We start from the raw sequence: 13,527 nt of genomic DNA, 5'->3' as shown, positions 1-13,527 counted from the left end.
AAATTCCTCTTCTGCCTTCCCAGCGAGAAAGTCAGAACTCATGTTTCTACCTGTCCTGGGACTGGGCTGCAGGTCTGTGACCAAGCTCCACCAACCAGCAATCAGATGCGGCTGTGTAGACCGGGGTTCAGACGGGAGCCAAGGAAGAAATAGGCCGCAGGGGAAGCCGCCATATTTGCTGGCATAGGTGGCAGCAAAGATGTCCAGCTTTTGGTGGTGGTGGCTGCAGTGGTGGTAGTTCCCGCAGGTGGCAAGGTCAGGTTTCTGATGCAGAAGTGAAAACAGCGCAGCTGCTGTAGCGATTGCAGGATGACAGGTTCTGGGCACTTCAAGCTTGGCATTGGCAGTAGTTTCCGTATCTCGCCATGGTTTTGGGTGTCACATCTGGATTGTTTTGTCTCAAGTCTACTCACGAGTAAATTTCTTTTCCTTCCTTCCTTTCTTCCTTCCTTCTTTCCTTCCTTTCTTCTCCTTCTCCTCCTTCTCTCTCTATCTGGAACTCTGCCAGTCATTTGCATCAAAAGGGCCACAGAGAATGGTGAGACCAAGGCTGCCTAGCCATCTTGTTTTTGGATGCTGTTGGCAAAGCTGCTCCACCCTTGAGCTCCTTTCTAATGAACTGGTCAGGCCCCAGCTCTTCCCTCGTCTCTCCTTGACTCTAGTCCAGGCAGGGAGGGCTCTGGGATGCAGTAGCTCCTCCTTATTGTTGGGATTCCTGGGAGAGAAATTATTTTCAGAAACTGTCACTGTTCAGATCCCAGGCGGCTGGGCGAGAGGGAAGACGAGCTCTAGTCTCACTGGGTCTGCAGATGGTTGACCATCCGGCCACAGGACAAGCTTCATGCAGTCAAATTTCTGAAAAGTTCTGCAAAAGCTGATGTATATCATTCTGGAGATTATTTTTCAATGAAAAAAAAATCTAGGAACTAAATAATCTTTTCTCCTCTTCTGTGGCTGTGTGCATATGATTGTGTGTGTGTGTGTGTGAGGGAGGGAGAGAGAGAGAGAGAGAGAGAGAGAGAGAGAGAGAGAGTGTGTGTCTTGAGCTCTGGGTCATTGTCACTCTAATAGACTTCTAATTAAATACAGTAATCAGCACATGCAGAGAATTTAGAGACTAAGTCAAATCTGTTAGTATCAAAAGGTGCAGTCTGAGATATTCTCAAATTAATGTTACATTAAAATATAACCACAGGTCTATCAAAAATTAAAGATAATTAATTCCTACCTGAAACATGACAGAGGACTCAGCGAGCTAAGGTTTGTATTTATTATCATTGGTTTATTAAAAGTATTAGGTGTTGTGTAGAGGACAATTGACCAACTGAAAGAGTATACAGCAGTCTTCCTTGAGGTTAAAATACATATACTTGTTCCCTTTCCAAATGAGTAATGAGAGATACAAATTCTTTTTACTGGGTTAGGTAAGATTCCAATTGCTCATACTAGGTAGAAGCTCATTTTCTTATGATTATTCAAAGTATTTTTCCTTTTTTTTTTAAAAATTAAAAAGTACTCTTCCTTGCTTTTTACCTCCCTTGTTTTGAAAAGATTTTAAGGGCAACTAAAAACACCCTGCATCACCCTGGCCCCAGTGGCTCAGTTGGTTGGAGCATTCTCACACACCAGAAGTTTGTGGGTTTGATTCTGGTGAGGGCGCATACCTACATTGCGGGTTCTAACCCCAGTCGGGATGCAGCCGCTCAATGTTTCTTTTTCTCTCTCTCTCTCTCTCTCCTTCTTTTCCTCTCGCTCAAATCAGTAAACATATCCTGGGGAGGGGGTTAATAAAAAAGAAGTATTAGAAATATGGTTAAGGTAGAACTCGGCATGACAGTTTTAACCGCCTCAGACCTCCGCCCGGCTCCATCTCCCCTCGAGTGCAGCCAGTCGCCACCTCGGAAAATCTTAACAACACAGGCAGCAACAGGCCCAGCCACGGAAGACGCGAGCCGGGGTAACACAGGAAGATATCCCTGCACTTACTAGTCTAAAAGCCCACGGGTTAGCTGAAGTCCAGGGAGCGGCCTCGCCCTCATCATGAAGAAAATTTCAAAATTGAAACCTTACTGTGGAGGGACCAATCGTAGCCACGTTCTCTCCAAGAATGGCGTTCCCAGTGACGTAAGAGCACAATCTGGATTGTGATTGGCTGAGATAGCAGCACGCTCCGGCCAATCATAGCTGAGGTGCTTTGGTATGAATAAGCAGAAGGCGGGAGCGAGGGGAGGAGAAGCAGGAGAGGAAAGAAGGTGTGTCACTTCCTCCTGTGCGGTTTGTGGAAGCCGCTGTGTCATTGGTTGGCTCTTCTTCCGATTGCACCAATCGCAATCTTCTCTGCTGAGCCCTAACTAAGAAACTGAAAGCAGAGATGAGGGTGTAACCAATGAAAAAAAAAAAAAAAGAGTGCAGCAACCAATCTTTTTGCCCAACAGGAAAAGGAGTTTCCTAAGGAAAGGTGTTACCTAGTCGCCAATGGGCGGGCGCCGCCGAAGCGGAGGAGCCAACGAGTGCAAGACGTTGAGTGACAGCTGTCCAATAGGGACCCTCAGTGCTAGTACGGTTTGTGGTTTAAGCGCCGCGGGCGGCCTGAGGAATGTCAACTATTCAACATGGAGGAGGAGGTCGATAAGCTGGAATTGATGGTGAGTGTAAAGTGAAGGAGATCTACTGGGTAGTTTATGTTTCCCCGGATGGCCGCCAAAGTGGGACGCAATTTGGAATCGCCGGAAACCCTGGGCGGAGGCTGGACCAAACCTGAGTTCCCTCCTCCTGCACCAAAGGGAGCTGCCTGCTCTTTTAACCGCTGGGGGGGGGGGGGGGGCGTGCAGAGAAGGGGTTACATCCGGCAACTAGTGAGGGAAATGTCGGGAGAGGCTGAGGGTGTGGGGCCATTGAAATAGTTTGTTCCTTGCCCTCACCTTTCTGCCCCTCAAGGAGCTGTAGCTGGTGTGGACGTTCGTATTTCCACCCAAAGATGTGACTGGAATGGTCCCCACAGGCCCCTAGAAGGGGAGAGGTCGGTCACACTCCAGAAAAAGGGGGTGGAGGGTGGGGTTTGGTGGGGATAACGGAGTGTAGCGGAGAGAAATCTGTTCGGGCCTGAACTGTTCGCATCCTCCTAGGCGGGCTGGGAAGTCTGAGAAAGGATGCCAGACTTGCGGGCTCAACTTCCTAGCGGCCAAGAACGCCCCTAGACCCGTTTTTGTTTGGCCCACAGGGGCAGGCCGTCCTTGGGTGGGGGAGCGAGCGATGGGCACCTGGACCCTAAGCTCCTTTCCTGGAGCACGGGCGGGATCGCACGAGGAAGGCTCCCTGCTCCTGAGGTGCCTGGTTTCGTTCGTTTGTGAAGGTAGGGGGCGGGGGCGAATCGTTGGAAAGGACTCCCTCAGTGCTCGTCCTGCACGGGGGCGCCAGCTGGAGAGTGTCCTAGTTTTCTTCTATGGACGCTTCTCCACTTGCCCTCTTTATTCACTCCCTTCCGTCCCTAGGCTACTAGCTACTAGCTTGATCGGCCGCGTTTTTTAATCTTGTTAGTTCCCTTATTTTACCTTCAGCGTTACCAGTTTTGTTTTTTCAATTGGGCTGGCTTCCTTTAAAACATGGAATTTGGCGGACTCACCCGTCATTGAGCTCCTGTCGGTTTTTCGGTAAAGAAAAATAAGGTTAAGAAGCCAAAAGCTTTCTCACCCCGCAGTCCGCCCCTCCCCCCCTTGCCATTCGCCGGCATTGCTCCTTCGGAATCACACATTTATGCCTGCGTTGCTTTCTCCAAGCAACGCTTTTGCACTGTTGGTGGGAATGCAGATTAAGAATATTTACATTGCTGTGCAGTCACTACCATCCATCCCCAGAGCTTCATCTTTCCAAACTAAAACTCTGCACCCATTGAACAGTAACCCTACATTCTCCCTTCACCCCAGTATCTAGTGACCACCGTTCTACTTTCTCTAGGAATTGAACTACTCTAGGTACTCATTTAATATTTGTACTTTTGTGACTGGGTTATTTCACTTAGCATAATGTCCTCAGTGTTCATCCATGATGTAGCATGTATCAGAATTTCCTTCGTTTATAAGACTGAATGATATTCCATTGTATGTATGTACCGCATTTTGTTTCCTCATCTGTTAATGGACACGTGTTGCTTCCACCTTTTGGCTATTATGAATAATGGTCCTATAAACAGGGGTGTACAAATATCTGTTTCCGTGCTTTCAGTTTTTTTTTGGTGTATACCCAGAAGTAGAACTGCTGGATTGTATGGTAATTCTACTTTTAATTTTTTGAATTTTCTGTCTCTTAAAGCCTGTTTATAATTTTATTGTCTTCTCAAATATTTTGTAATTGGAAGTGTGTATACATTACTTAAAAGGGGCATGGGAAATTTTTTTTTAATCCTCATCTGAGGATATGTTTATTGATGTATTTACTTATATTTTTTCGGGGGTGGTCAGGGAGGAAGGCAAAAGGAGAAAGAGAGAGAAAAACATCAATCAGTTGCCTCCTGCACACCGGGGATTGAACCCAGCAGCTTTTGGTGTATGGGAGGATGCTTCAATCAATGAAGCCCCCTCGCCAGGGGCTAAAGGGGCATGGGAATTTAAAAAAATAAAAAACCGAAAGCAGTGGTATAAACCCCTGACTTTTAGCATTTGCCAAGTTTCCTGTGTAAATATTTCCATCCTGATCAAATTTTAGCTACCCCTATGATGTCCTTGAAAGTAGAGTTGGAAAGACATGTGTATTAGCACATGATATTGTATTTCCTCTATACAGTTATGATATACCTCAAGAGCACAGATAATAGTAAAATAACTGGGAAGTTATGATTTTTGAGTATTTATTTGTTTTAATAGATTAATTATAAATTCACATAATTTAAATCTTAGTGATACCTGTGTTTAACAACTGGCTTGCAAAAGTCCTTGAAAATTTAGCTGACTCCATCATCCACCCAACTGTCAATTGAAAGCACACTCTGTTGTATCTTTCTTTTTTTTTAAAATACTTATTTATTTTTAGAGAGAGGGGAAAGGAAGGAGAAAGAGAGGGAGAGGAACCTCAATGTTGGAGAGAAACATAGATGAGTTGTTTCACACACCCTGACCAGGGATTGAACCTGCAACCCAGACATGTGCCCTGACCAGGAATTGAACTGGTGACCTTTTGCTTTGTGGTAGGACACCCAACCAACTGAGCCACACCAATCAGGGCTCTGTCATATCTTGTAAAATATAAGTTACTCAAAAGCAGGAACCACTATTTTTTGTTACTATTTGACAATGTTAATACATTGTGGACTTCCAGGTATTACAAGAAGTCATTGCTGAAATGACTCTCTTAAAAAAAAGATATTGTTAAATGGACTATGGGATTATGCTAGTTAAACTTTAAGCAGAAGTAAAATATCAAGTTAAAGAACACACATAGGCTTAAGGGTTTCTGGTTCATAAATAAGTTAAGGGCTTCTAAAATAGAGATTGTTTTAAGGGAACCCTGAAGCCACACATGTGATAATCTTAAGAATTCTGTGGTAATAGAGAAATTTTCAAAATGTTAAGTAGTTTAAAAAATTTTAATAGACCTTGGGTATTATATATAGACCATGGAAGATTTTTATATATTTTTTATTTCCTTTTTTTCAAAACGAGTTATATATCACATTATCAAAATATTAAAAAATATAAAGAGAAAAGAAGGAATAGTTGCAGAATTGTGTTTATTAATATGCCTCTTACTTCACAAAATAATGATTTATGCTGATTTTTAGTTCCAGAAAGCTGACTCTGACCTGGATTATATTCAATACAGGCTGGAATATGAAATCAAGATTAATCATCCTGATTCAACAGGCGAGGTAATCTGGAAAATCAATGTCTTTTCAAAAGAATATTTTATTACAAGATTTTCTGATAGTATTTCTAATAATAGTGGTTATAACAATTACAGTATTAAGTACTAAGTTTATAGAATCTTAAAATCTTTTTATGTGGGAAACTTGGTCACAGCATATGAGAACACACTATTGTTTCCATAGTCAAGGGAATTTGTGGCTACCTTTTTTTTTTACACTTAAAAATAATTATTGAGTCAGGAAATAATGAACCATTGTGGAAGCCTCTGACATTGTAACATTTTTTTGATTGAGTGGAAGTACAAATTAACATATTATTTTATATAAAATTGGTAAAGCATGGTGAGTGTTTAGTTTTTACTGAACATTCTAGCTCCTTACTAGGACTATTCTAGCTCCTTAACTGACTTAGCTTTTTCTTTGTTTTTCTCCTCTTTTCTCTGACTGAAGAACAACAAACCAATTCTGGTCCAGTGGTACCACCAAATGACTGGCCAAAGGACTCCTCTGAGTCAGTGTCCTTCAAGAACTATGTGGAAGGCATTTCACATGATGCTCCAACTTTCTCTCCATTTTCCATCTCATCTTTGTTCCACTTCCAGTTATTTTTCTCTTCTACAACTTGTTTTCAAAACAGCTTTATTGAGTCATAATTCACATAACTATAAAATTCATCCTTCCAAAGTATACATTTCAGTGGTTTTTAGTATATTCAGAGATGTGCAGTCATCGCAACAATCAATTTTTGAACATTTTCATTACCTCAATAAGAAACACATGGCCATTAGCAGTCACTTACCAACCCCACCCACTGCCTGCTCCAAGCAGCCACTAATTAATTACTTTATATTTCTGTACATTTGCTGTCTGACTATCTAATGTGAATGGGATCACCTATATGTTTTTCAGACACATTTCATATCTTTTAAATATTCATCCATGTTGTAGCATGAATCAGTACTTTATTCTTTCTTAGAGCTGAATAATATTTCATTGTATGGCTATACCACATTTTCTTATTTATTCATTAGTTGATAGACATTTTGGTTCCTTTTTTTGGCGACTATGGTAATGCTACTCTAAACATTGATGTACAGGTTTCTGTGTGGAAATTTGCTTTTATTTCTCTTGGGTATATACCTAAGAGTAGAATTGCTGACCAAATGCTAACTCTACATTTAATACTTTCAGGAACTGCCTATTATTTTATTTTCCAGAGCACCAACACCATTTTACATTATTATCCTTTTTTGTTTTTGGTGGTAGACTATACATAACAAAATTTACCATTTTAACCATTTAAGTGGTATTAAGTATATTCACATTAAATGCAACCATGATTACCATCCATCTCCAGAACTTTGCGTCTCCCCAAACTGAAAATGTATCCACTAAACAATAACTCCCCGTTTCACCCTCCCTCCAACCCCTGGCAATCACCATTCTGCTTCTTATCTATGAACTTGACTACTCTTGGTACATTAAAAAGTGGACTCAATACAGTATTTGTCCTTTTGTGATGGCTTATTGCACTTAGCATAATGTCCTCAACATTCACCCGAGGTGTAGTATGTACCAGAATTTCCTTTCCAAGGCTGAATAACATTCCATTGTCTGTAGGTACCACGTTTTGTTTATACATTCATCTGTCAGGGGGTGCTTGGGTTGCTTCCATCTTTCGGATATTGTGAATAATGCCACTATGTACATGGTTGTACATATATCTGATTGAGTCTTTGGGCTGTTATAACAAAATACCACCAACTGGGTCTCATGTAAATAACAGAAGTCCAAGATCAAGGTGTCAGTATGACCAGGTTTGGGCCCTCGTCTCTGGTAGACTTTTGATTATAATCTCACATAGCAGAGGAGAAAGATCTCTCTGAGGCCTCTTTCATCAGAGCACTGATTCCATTCATAATTACTCTGACCTAATCGCCTCCTGAAGGTCCTACCTCCTAAGTCCATCTCCATGGGGGTTAGGTTTTAACCAATAAATTTTGGAAGGACACATTCAGACCACAGTGATTATGACTCTGCAAATATTGCTTTTATCTAAAGTCATAGTATACTGTATTTGCTTTTCCTTTCTTACACACTTCTTTTTCTGAAGCTTTAAATTATTTTTTTTTCTTCAATCTCTTTAGTTTCCCTGTGCCTTTATCATTCATTCAGCCTCAGACTTTCCTAACAGAACTGTAAGACTTGTCAACATTGTCAGACACATCACATGATCCCTCAGTTCCATTTTCCCCAGTTCTTTCCCATATCCCTTCTTGTGCTGTTTTTCTGCTCCAGTCCGACCTGCGCAACAGGCCCCCTGCCTGGCTGTGTTTCTGGGATTTCTTTACCAACATTTCAGTAATTTCTTTAGTTTTTCTCCTCGTTTGGATCATGTGTTTCACTCTTTCTTGTTTTACTCCCTTGATTAGGTGAAGCATATCCTTCAGAAACTTTGAGGAGGAATACACAAAAGGTTAACTTTTTGAGATATCAGATGTTTGAAAATATCTTTATTTAAGCCTTATTTAACCCTTTAGTCAACAGATGGTTTGGTTGAATATGGAATTCTAGATTGGAGATTATTTTTTCTTAATTTAACATTATTGCTTTGTGGTTTTTTAGCTTCCAGTGTTCTTGTTGAGAAATAGATGCCATTCTAATTTCTGATCCTTTGTTTGTGTTCCTCCTTATTCTACCCTCCCCCCATCTCTCTTGGAACTTCTATAATATTTTATTCATGCTGTGAAATTTATTTTATGGTTACAGTATAGGTCCTTTCATTAATTCTGCTGTTACTTGGTGGGGCTCTTTAAATATGAAAACACATGGATCTGAAGTTTTATAACTTTTCTTACCCAGTATGTTCATAAGAAAAGAAATTCTTTGTTGTGGCCTTTAGTATTTCCTTTATTTTTCCAGTTCTGCTGGAGATCTTTTATCCAATACAATGTCTGGCCTCTAGAAATAGGATGGGAAATATACCCCTAAGGGTGACAGGACAGGTCTCAATGTCATTGGGGGCAATATTGAGTAGATACCACAAAAGGCAGCTTAATATACATTTGGTGTTATTTATTATTTCTTTGCCCATGTCAAACATTCTACTAAGAGTTCTTTTTTCATACTGTCTTCTGTCCCTTCTTGTAATGCTCATGGCATAGGTCTTGATCACTCTCTGCAGAATTATATTACTTGTCTTCAAGTTAGATCTTTTGTTTTTATTCCTTCCTGTTGGATTAAAAAAACAAAAACAAAAAAAAAACATTTCCATCATTAAAAGCTTAGAGAAAAATCTCCAAGGAAGCGGAGAGGGGAGGGCGATGAACTGAGTCTCTGCCTATAGCCATGATGAAGGGTCCATGAAGGAGATATTTGAAGAGCAGGAAGGTAACTAAGATGATACAATTTTATGGAAATCAAGAGTTTGTTTTAAGGCCATGGCCAGGTAGCTCAGTTGGTATAGCATTGTCCTAATATGCCAAGATTGTGGGTTTGATCCCTGGACACATACAAGAATCAACCGATGAACACACAAATAAAGGGAACAACAAATCGATGTTTCTCTCTCTCCCCACTTCCTCTCTGTCTCTAAAAATCAGTCAATAAATTAATTTGAAAACTTACAAAAAGAAGGTTATTAAAATTTTATTCCATAGGGCAAGCCTGACCTTTAAATTATTTTAAAGTTTTGCAAAGAATACTAGTCTGTGGGTATGTTAAACTGAGGAAGTATATTATAGGATCTCAAAGGTCAGTGGCAAATGGAAAAAAAATGAAACTGGTTTTGAAGTGACAAGAGAGTCAAGAGAAGGAGTTAATTTTTCCCTTAGTATTGGGGAGATGTCTATATGTATTTGAAGTCTCTAAAGGGTACTGAAATGGTTATTGAAATAATAGGAAAGTCAAGTTACGGAGGCCATGGAAAGGAACGACAGCAATAGTGGCAGTGTTAGGGGGCTGAGTATGGTGAGAATGTCTATAGATGTTCTCCTTTCGGGATGCAATGCCAGGAAGGGAGTTTTTACTAGATGTTTTCTGCCTTCTCAGTAAAGTAGTCAGTGAGGTCTTATGGCAGGAAGGAGTAGGTGGAAATTGAGGGAGTAGAGAAAGTTTGGAATAGCTAGTATTGAAGGTTTGCTAAGGAACCATCAGGGATTGAAAGGAGTTACCAAGTGGCAGAAAGGACCCAGTTCAAATGAAATGTCTTTTATGGAATAGTGATTATATTCCAAAAAGACTTTGAAAAACCACTTAATATATAAATATAGTTGCTTGAGTTGCCATGAATTTTATATAATGAAGTCAGCGAATTGGTATTTATATATACTTTAGCCCCATGGCAGTGTTTAAGAATTTTATAAGTGGTTCACATTGTCTTATTCTTTAACAACAAATTAATATAGTTCCTTTAATCATCTTCTGAATCGCGTTTAAAATTGTATTTTAGAAATACTATGCAATTCATTGGTTTGAACTATGTATCAAACACTATGCATTTAAAATGACCTTATTTGATGTTTAATTGCTTTTTTGTGGACTATTTCTATACGTAGGCTTTATTTTTTTTAATTTTTATTTTTCAATTATAGTGACATTCAGTATTATTTTATATTGGTTTCAGGTGTACAGCATAGTGGTTGGACAATTATATAATTTATGAAGTGATCCTCCCAGTAATTGTAGTACCCACCGAACACCGTGCATAGTTATTAGAATATTATTGACTGTATTCCCTGTACTGTACTTCTGTACCTAGACTTTAAATTCCTTGAGGATAGAATCTAGGTCTTCTACTTACCTCTTTCTTTCCCTTCTCCATCCTTGTCACACAATTGCATAATAAAATATTCACAGTGTTTCTTAAATGGATGGTAGAATGCCTTGTATTTATTTTAATTCTTAAAAGAAGTTTAATTTTTCATTTCCACAATTTAATATACATATATATTTTTTCCTGATGTAGAAAAATCCAGTTACACTCTTACAGGAATTGTCAGCAATAAAGTCTCGATATCAGACTTTGCATGCACGCTTTAAGCCGATTGCTGAGGAGCAGAAAGAGACTAAGAGCCGCATCTGTGCTACTTTCAGTAAGACTATGACCATGATACAAGAACTCCAAAAGCAAACAGACCTGGAGGTAATGCTTTCAATTGACATGTTAAATTTGTAAAGTTTTTATTCTGAGTGTTGCTTTGAAAGATGAATCCTCAGTAATGTTCATTTTAAAATTCATCAGTTTGAACTGTTGATAGAAATGAGGTTTTCTTGATTCCCTTTTAATTTATTATCTCCTTGTATTTTAAAATGAGCATGTGAACTTGGCATGGCTGATTAAGAGGTATGCTGTCTTGGATTATGCTGTCATGGCAGAAAAGGTGATAATACTTATTAAATCTACCAGCTCTGTTGGTTCCATAATGTAAGGGACAAAGAAACTAGTGACCCTCAAACCAGTAGGAAATAATTAATAGCAAAGGACAAATGTAATTGAATCTTGAATTAGGGGGTCTCCGAGTCAACAGTATTAGCATACATACAAGTCAGGAAGTGACATTCTGCAGTTCATCACAAATGTCTCTGAGATCAAAGGGGGGAAGATATTCATCACCAAACACAGGGAAATGGGAAAATGTAGCTAGACAGCTCAACAAACAAGTTAGCAAATCTCCAAGGGAGAGCTGGAGACAGACCTATAACCAGATTACCCTTAGTTAATTACCACCCTCAGTTAATTTAATTAATCAAGTTAGACTGTAACTCCAGAGTATCCAGCATGGAAAAACGGAGGAGGAGGGAGAGGGGAAGGGGGTTTTACTTGCATTAGGTTAAAGCCAGCTTGCTTTGTCTGTTGGGGCACGCATATCTTTGTTTCGTGCCCCCAGCTCTGCAGACCTGTGAATGAACAACGCATCGGCTACTGCTGAGTCCTGTGTCCTGGTGTTTTTATTGTGAGCATTTCTCACAATAAGAACTAGTGAGAAGGGAAGGAGGATGGGGAGTGGAGGGAGCTCACCAAACCAACTGAAGGAACGAACTATAAAAAAAAGTCAGTTTTCGGCGTGCGGCTAAGCTCGTGTGAGGTGGTGGTGTCGGCGGCGGCTGCAGTGAAAGAGTTGGCGCGATGTCTCACACCATTCTGCTGGTACAGCCCACCAAGAGGCCAGAGGGCAGAACCTACGCCGACTATGAATCAGTGAACGAATGCATGGAAGGAAGGCGTTTGTAAAATGTGTGAAGAACATCTGAAGAGAATGAATCCCAACAGCCCCTCTATTACATATGATATCAGCCAGTTGTTTGACTTTATTGATGATCTGGCAGACCTCAGCTGTCTTGTTTACCGAGCTGATACCCAGACATACCAGCCTTATAACAAAGACTGGATTAAAGAGAAGATCTATGTGCTCCTTTGTCGGCAGGCCCAACAGGCCGGGAAATAGTTGTGCCGGAAGATTGAGGGTGGGCTTGGAATACAGGTGTACAGTGATCTGTAGTGGGAGTTTTGTATTATAGTAATCCTGTTTCCATTTTGGTACACTCTAGTCAGGGTTGAATGTGCTAGATGATAATGGCATCGAACAAGATCACCCCCCTTTTTTTCTTTTCCTGTTTTTTTTACTGAAACATTGTTATGATTTTGAGGAAAGTTTTTCTTCATCAGTTAATGTTCATATCTACTTTGCAACATTCACTGTACTAACCCTTCAAGTTGGGGTCGGGGTGGTGACCCAGTTTAGTTATGTCCTAAGATAAAGTCTTGGTGCAAAATAAATAAATGTTCTTTAGTTAAAAAAAAAAAAAAAAAGTCAGTTATAGATGCTTTCCAGACTTCTCAGTCAGAATACTATTTTCCTGTTTTGGGGACAGTAGAGGGAGATCCTCTATTTCAGTTGCAGTAAGGTACAGTAAGGTGACTTTTTCATTTAATCCATGTGAATTTGGGGCAAATGTTGGCTTGATCAGCCAGACCACCTGGGCCATTCAGTAGCCAAATGTGGCTATATAAATTAAAATTCAAGTAATGAAATAAAATGAAAAATTCAGTTCTTCATCTACTGATCGGACAGTGCAGATATAGAATATTCCCAGCATCACAGACAGTTCTATGGGACAGCACTGCCCTGGAGATTCTAATTCTGTAGTTAGTTATATGGGGTGTTCTAGATTTGGCAGTATCTGTAGAGATGACCTAAAGTAGTCCCCTTACCTGCAGTTTGGCTTTCCCCAGTTTCATTTACCTGGAGTCCAAAAATATCAAATGGAGAATTCCAGAAATAAACAATTCATAAATTTTAAATTTCAAGCTATTTTAACATGATGAAATCTTGAACAGTCCCACTCCATTTTGCCTAGGGATGGAAATCACCCCTTTGTTCAGAGTATCCACGCTGTATATGCTACCTGCCCACCTGTTAGTCACTTTTTAGTTCTTTCAGTTATCAGATTGACTGTCCCAGGACAGCAATCCTTGTGTTCGAGTCACCCTTATTTTATAATATTTAATGCAAGAGTAGTGATGCTTGCAATTTGGATATGCCAAAGAGAAGCCAGAAATTGCTTCTTTTAAGTGAAAGGGGTGAGTACAGTACAAGAAGATATTTTGAGGACTTCCGGCCAAGACGGAGGCATAGACAGACATGCTGCGTCTTCCTCCACAACTAAGA

At 40.1% G+C, this 13,527-nt stretch overlaps 1 protein-coding gene and 1 pseudogene across 4 annotated transcripts in view; both read left to right on the top strand.

Moving 5' to 3' along the window:
- Positions 1–2,589: 2,589 nt before the first annotated feature.
- Positions 2,590–13,527, top strand: part of LOC149998011 (SKA complex subunit 2) — a 78,643-nt gene continuing 67,705 nt past the window's right edge. For all 4 annotated transcript variants that reach the window (XM_090290728.1, XM_090290726.1, XM_090290725.1 and 1 more), the window contains exons 1-3: positions 2,590–2,645; positions 5,774–5,860; positions 10,824–11,000. In XM_090290728.1, the coding sequence (XP_090146854.1) occupies positions 2,613–2,645; positions 5,774–5,860; positions 10,824–11,000 (297 nt within the window). In that variant the 5' untranslated portion in view covers positions 2,590–2,612. The remainder of the gene's footprint in view (positions 2,646–5,773; positions 5,861–10,823; positions 11,001–13,527) is intronic.
- On the top strand, positions 11,932–12,657 carry LOC149998014 (enhancer of rudimentary homolog pseudogene; annotated as a pseudogene).

Source organism: Furipterus horrens, unplaced genomic scaffold (assembly GCF_987537825.1).
Source record: "Furipterus horrens unplaced genomic scaffold, mFurHor1.1.pri manual_scaffold_11, whole genome shotgun sequence".
Lineage (NCBI taxonomy): Eukaryota > Metazoa > Chordata > Mammalia > Chiroptera > Furipteridae > Furipterus > Furipterus horrens.
The sequence above is the reverse complement of the archived record's forward strand: the minus strand, read 5'-3'. Positions and strand labels throughout refer to the sequence as shown.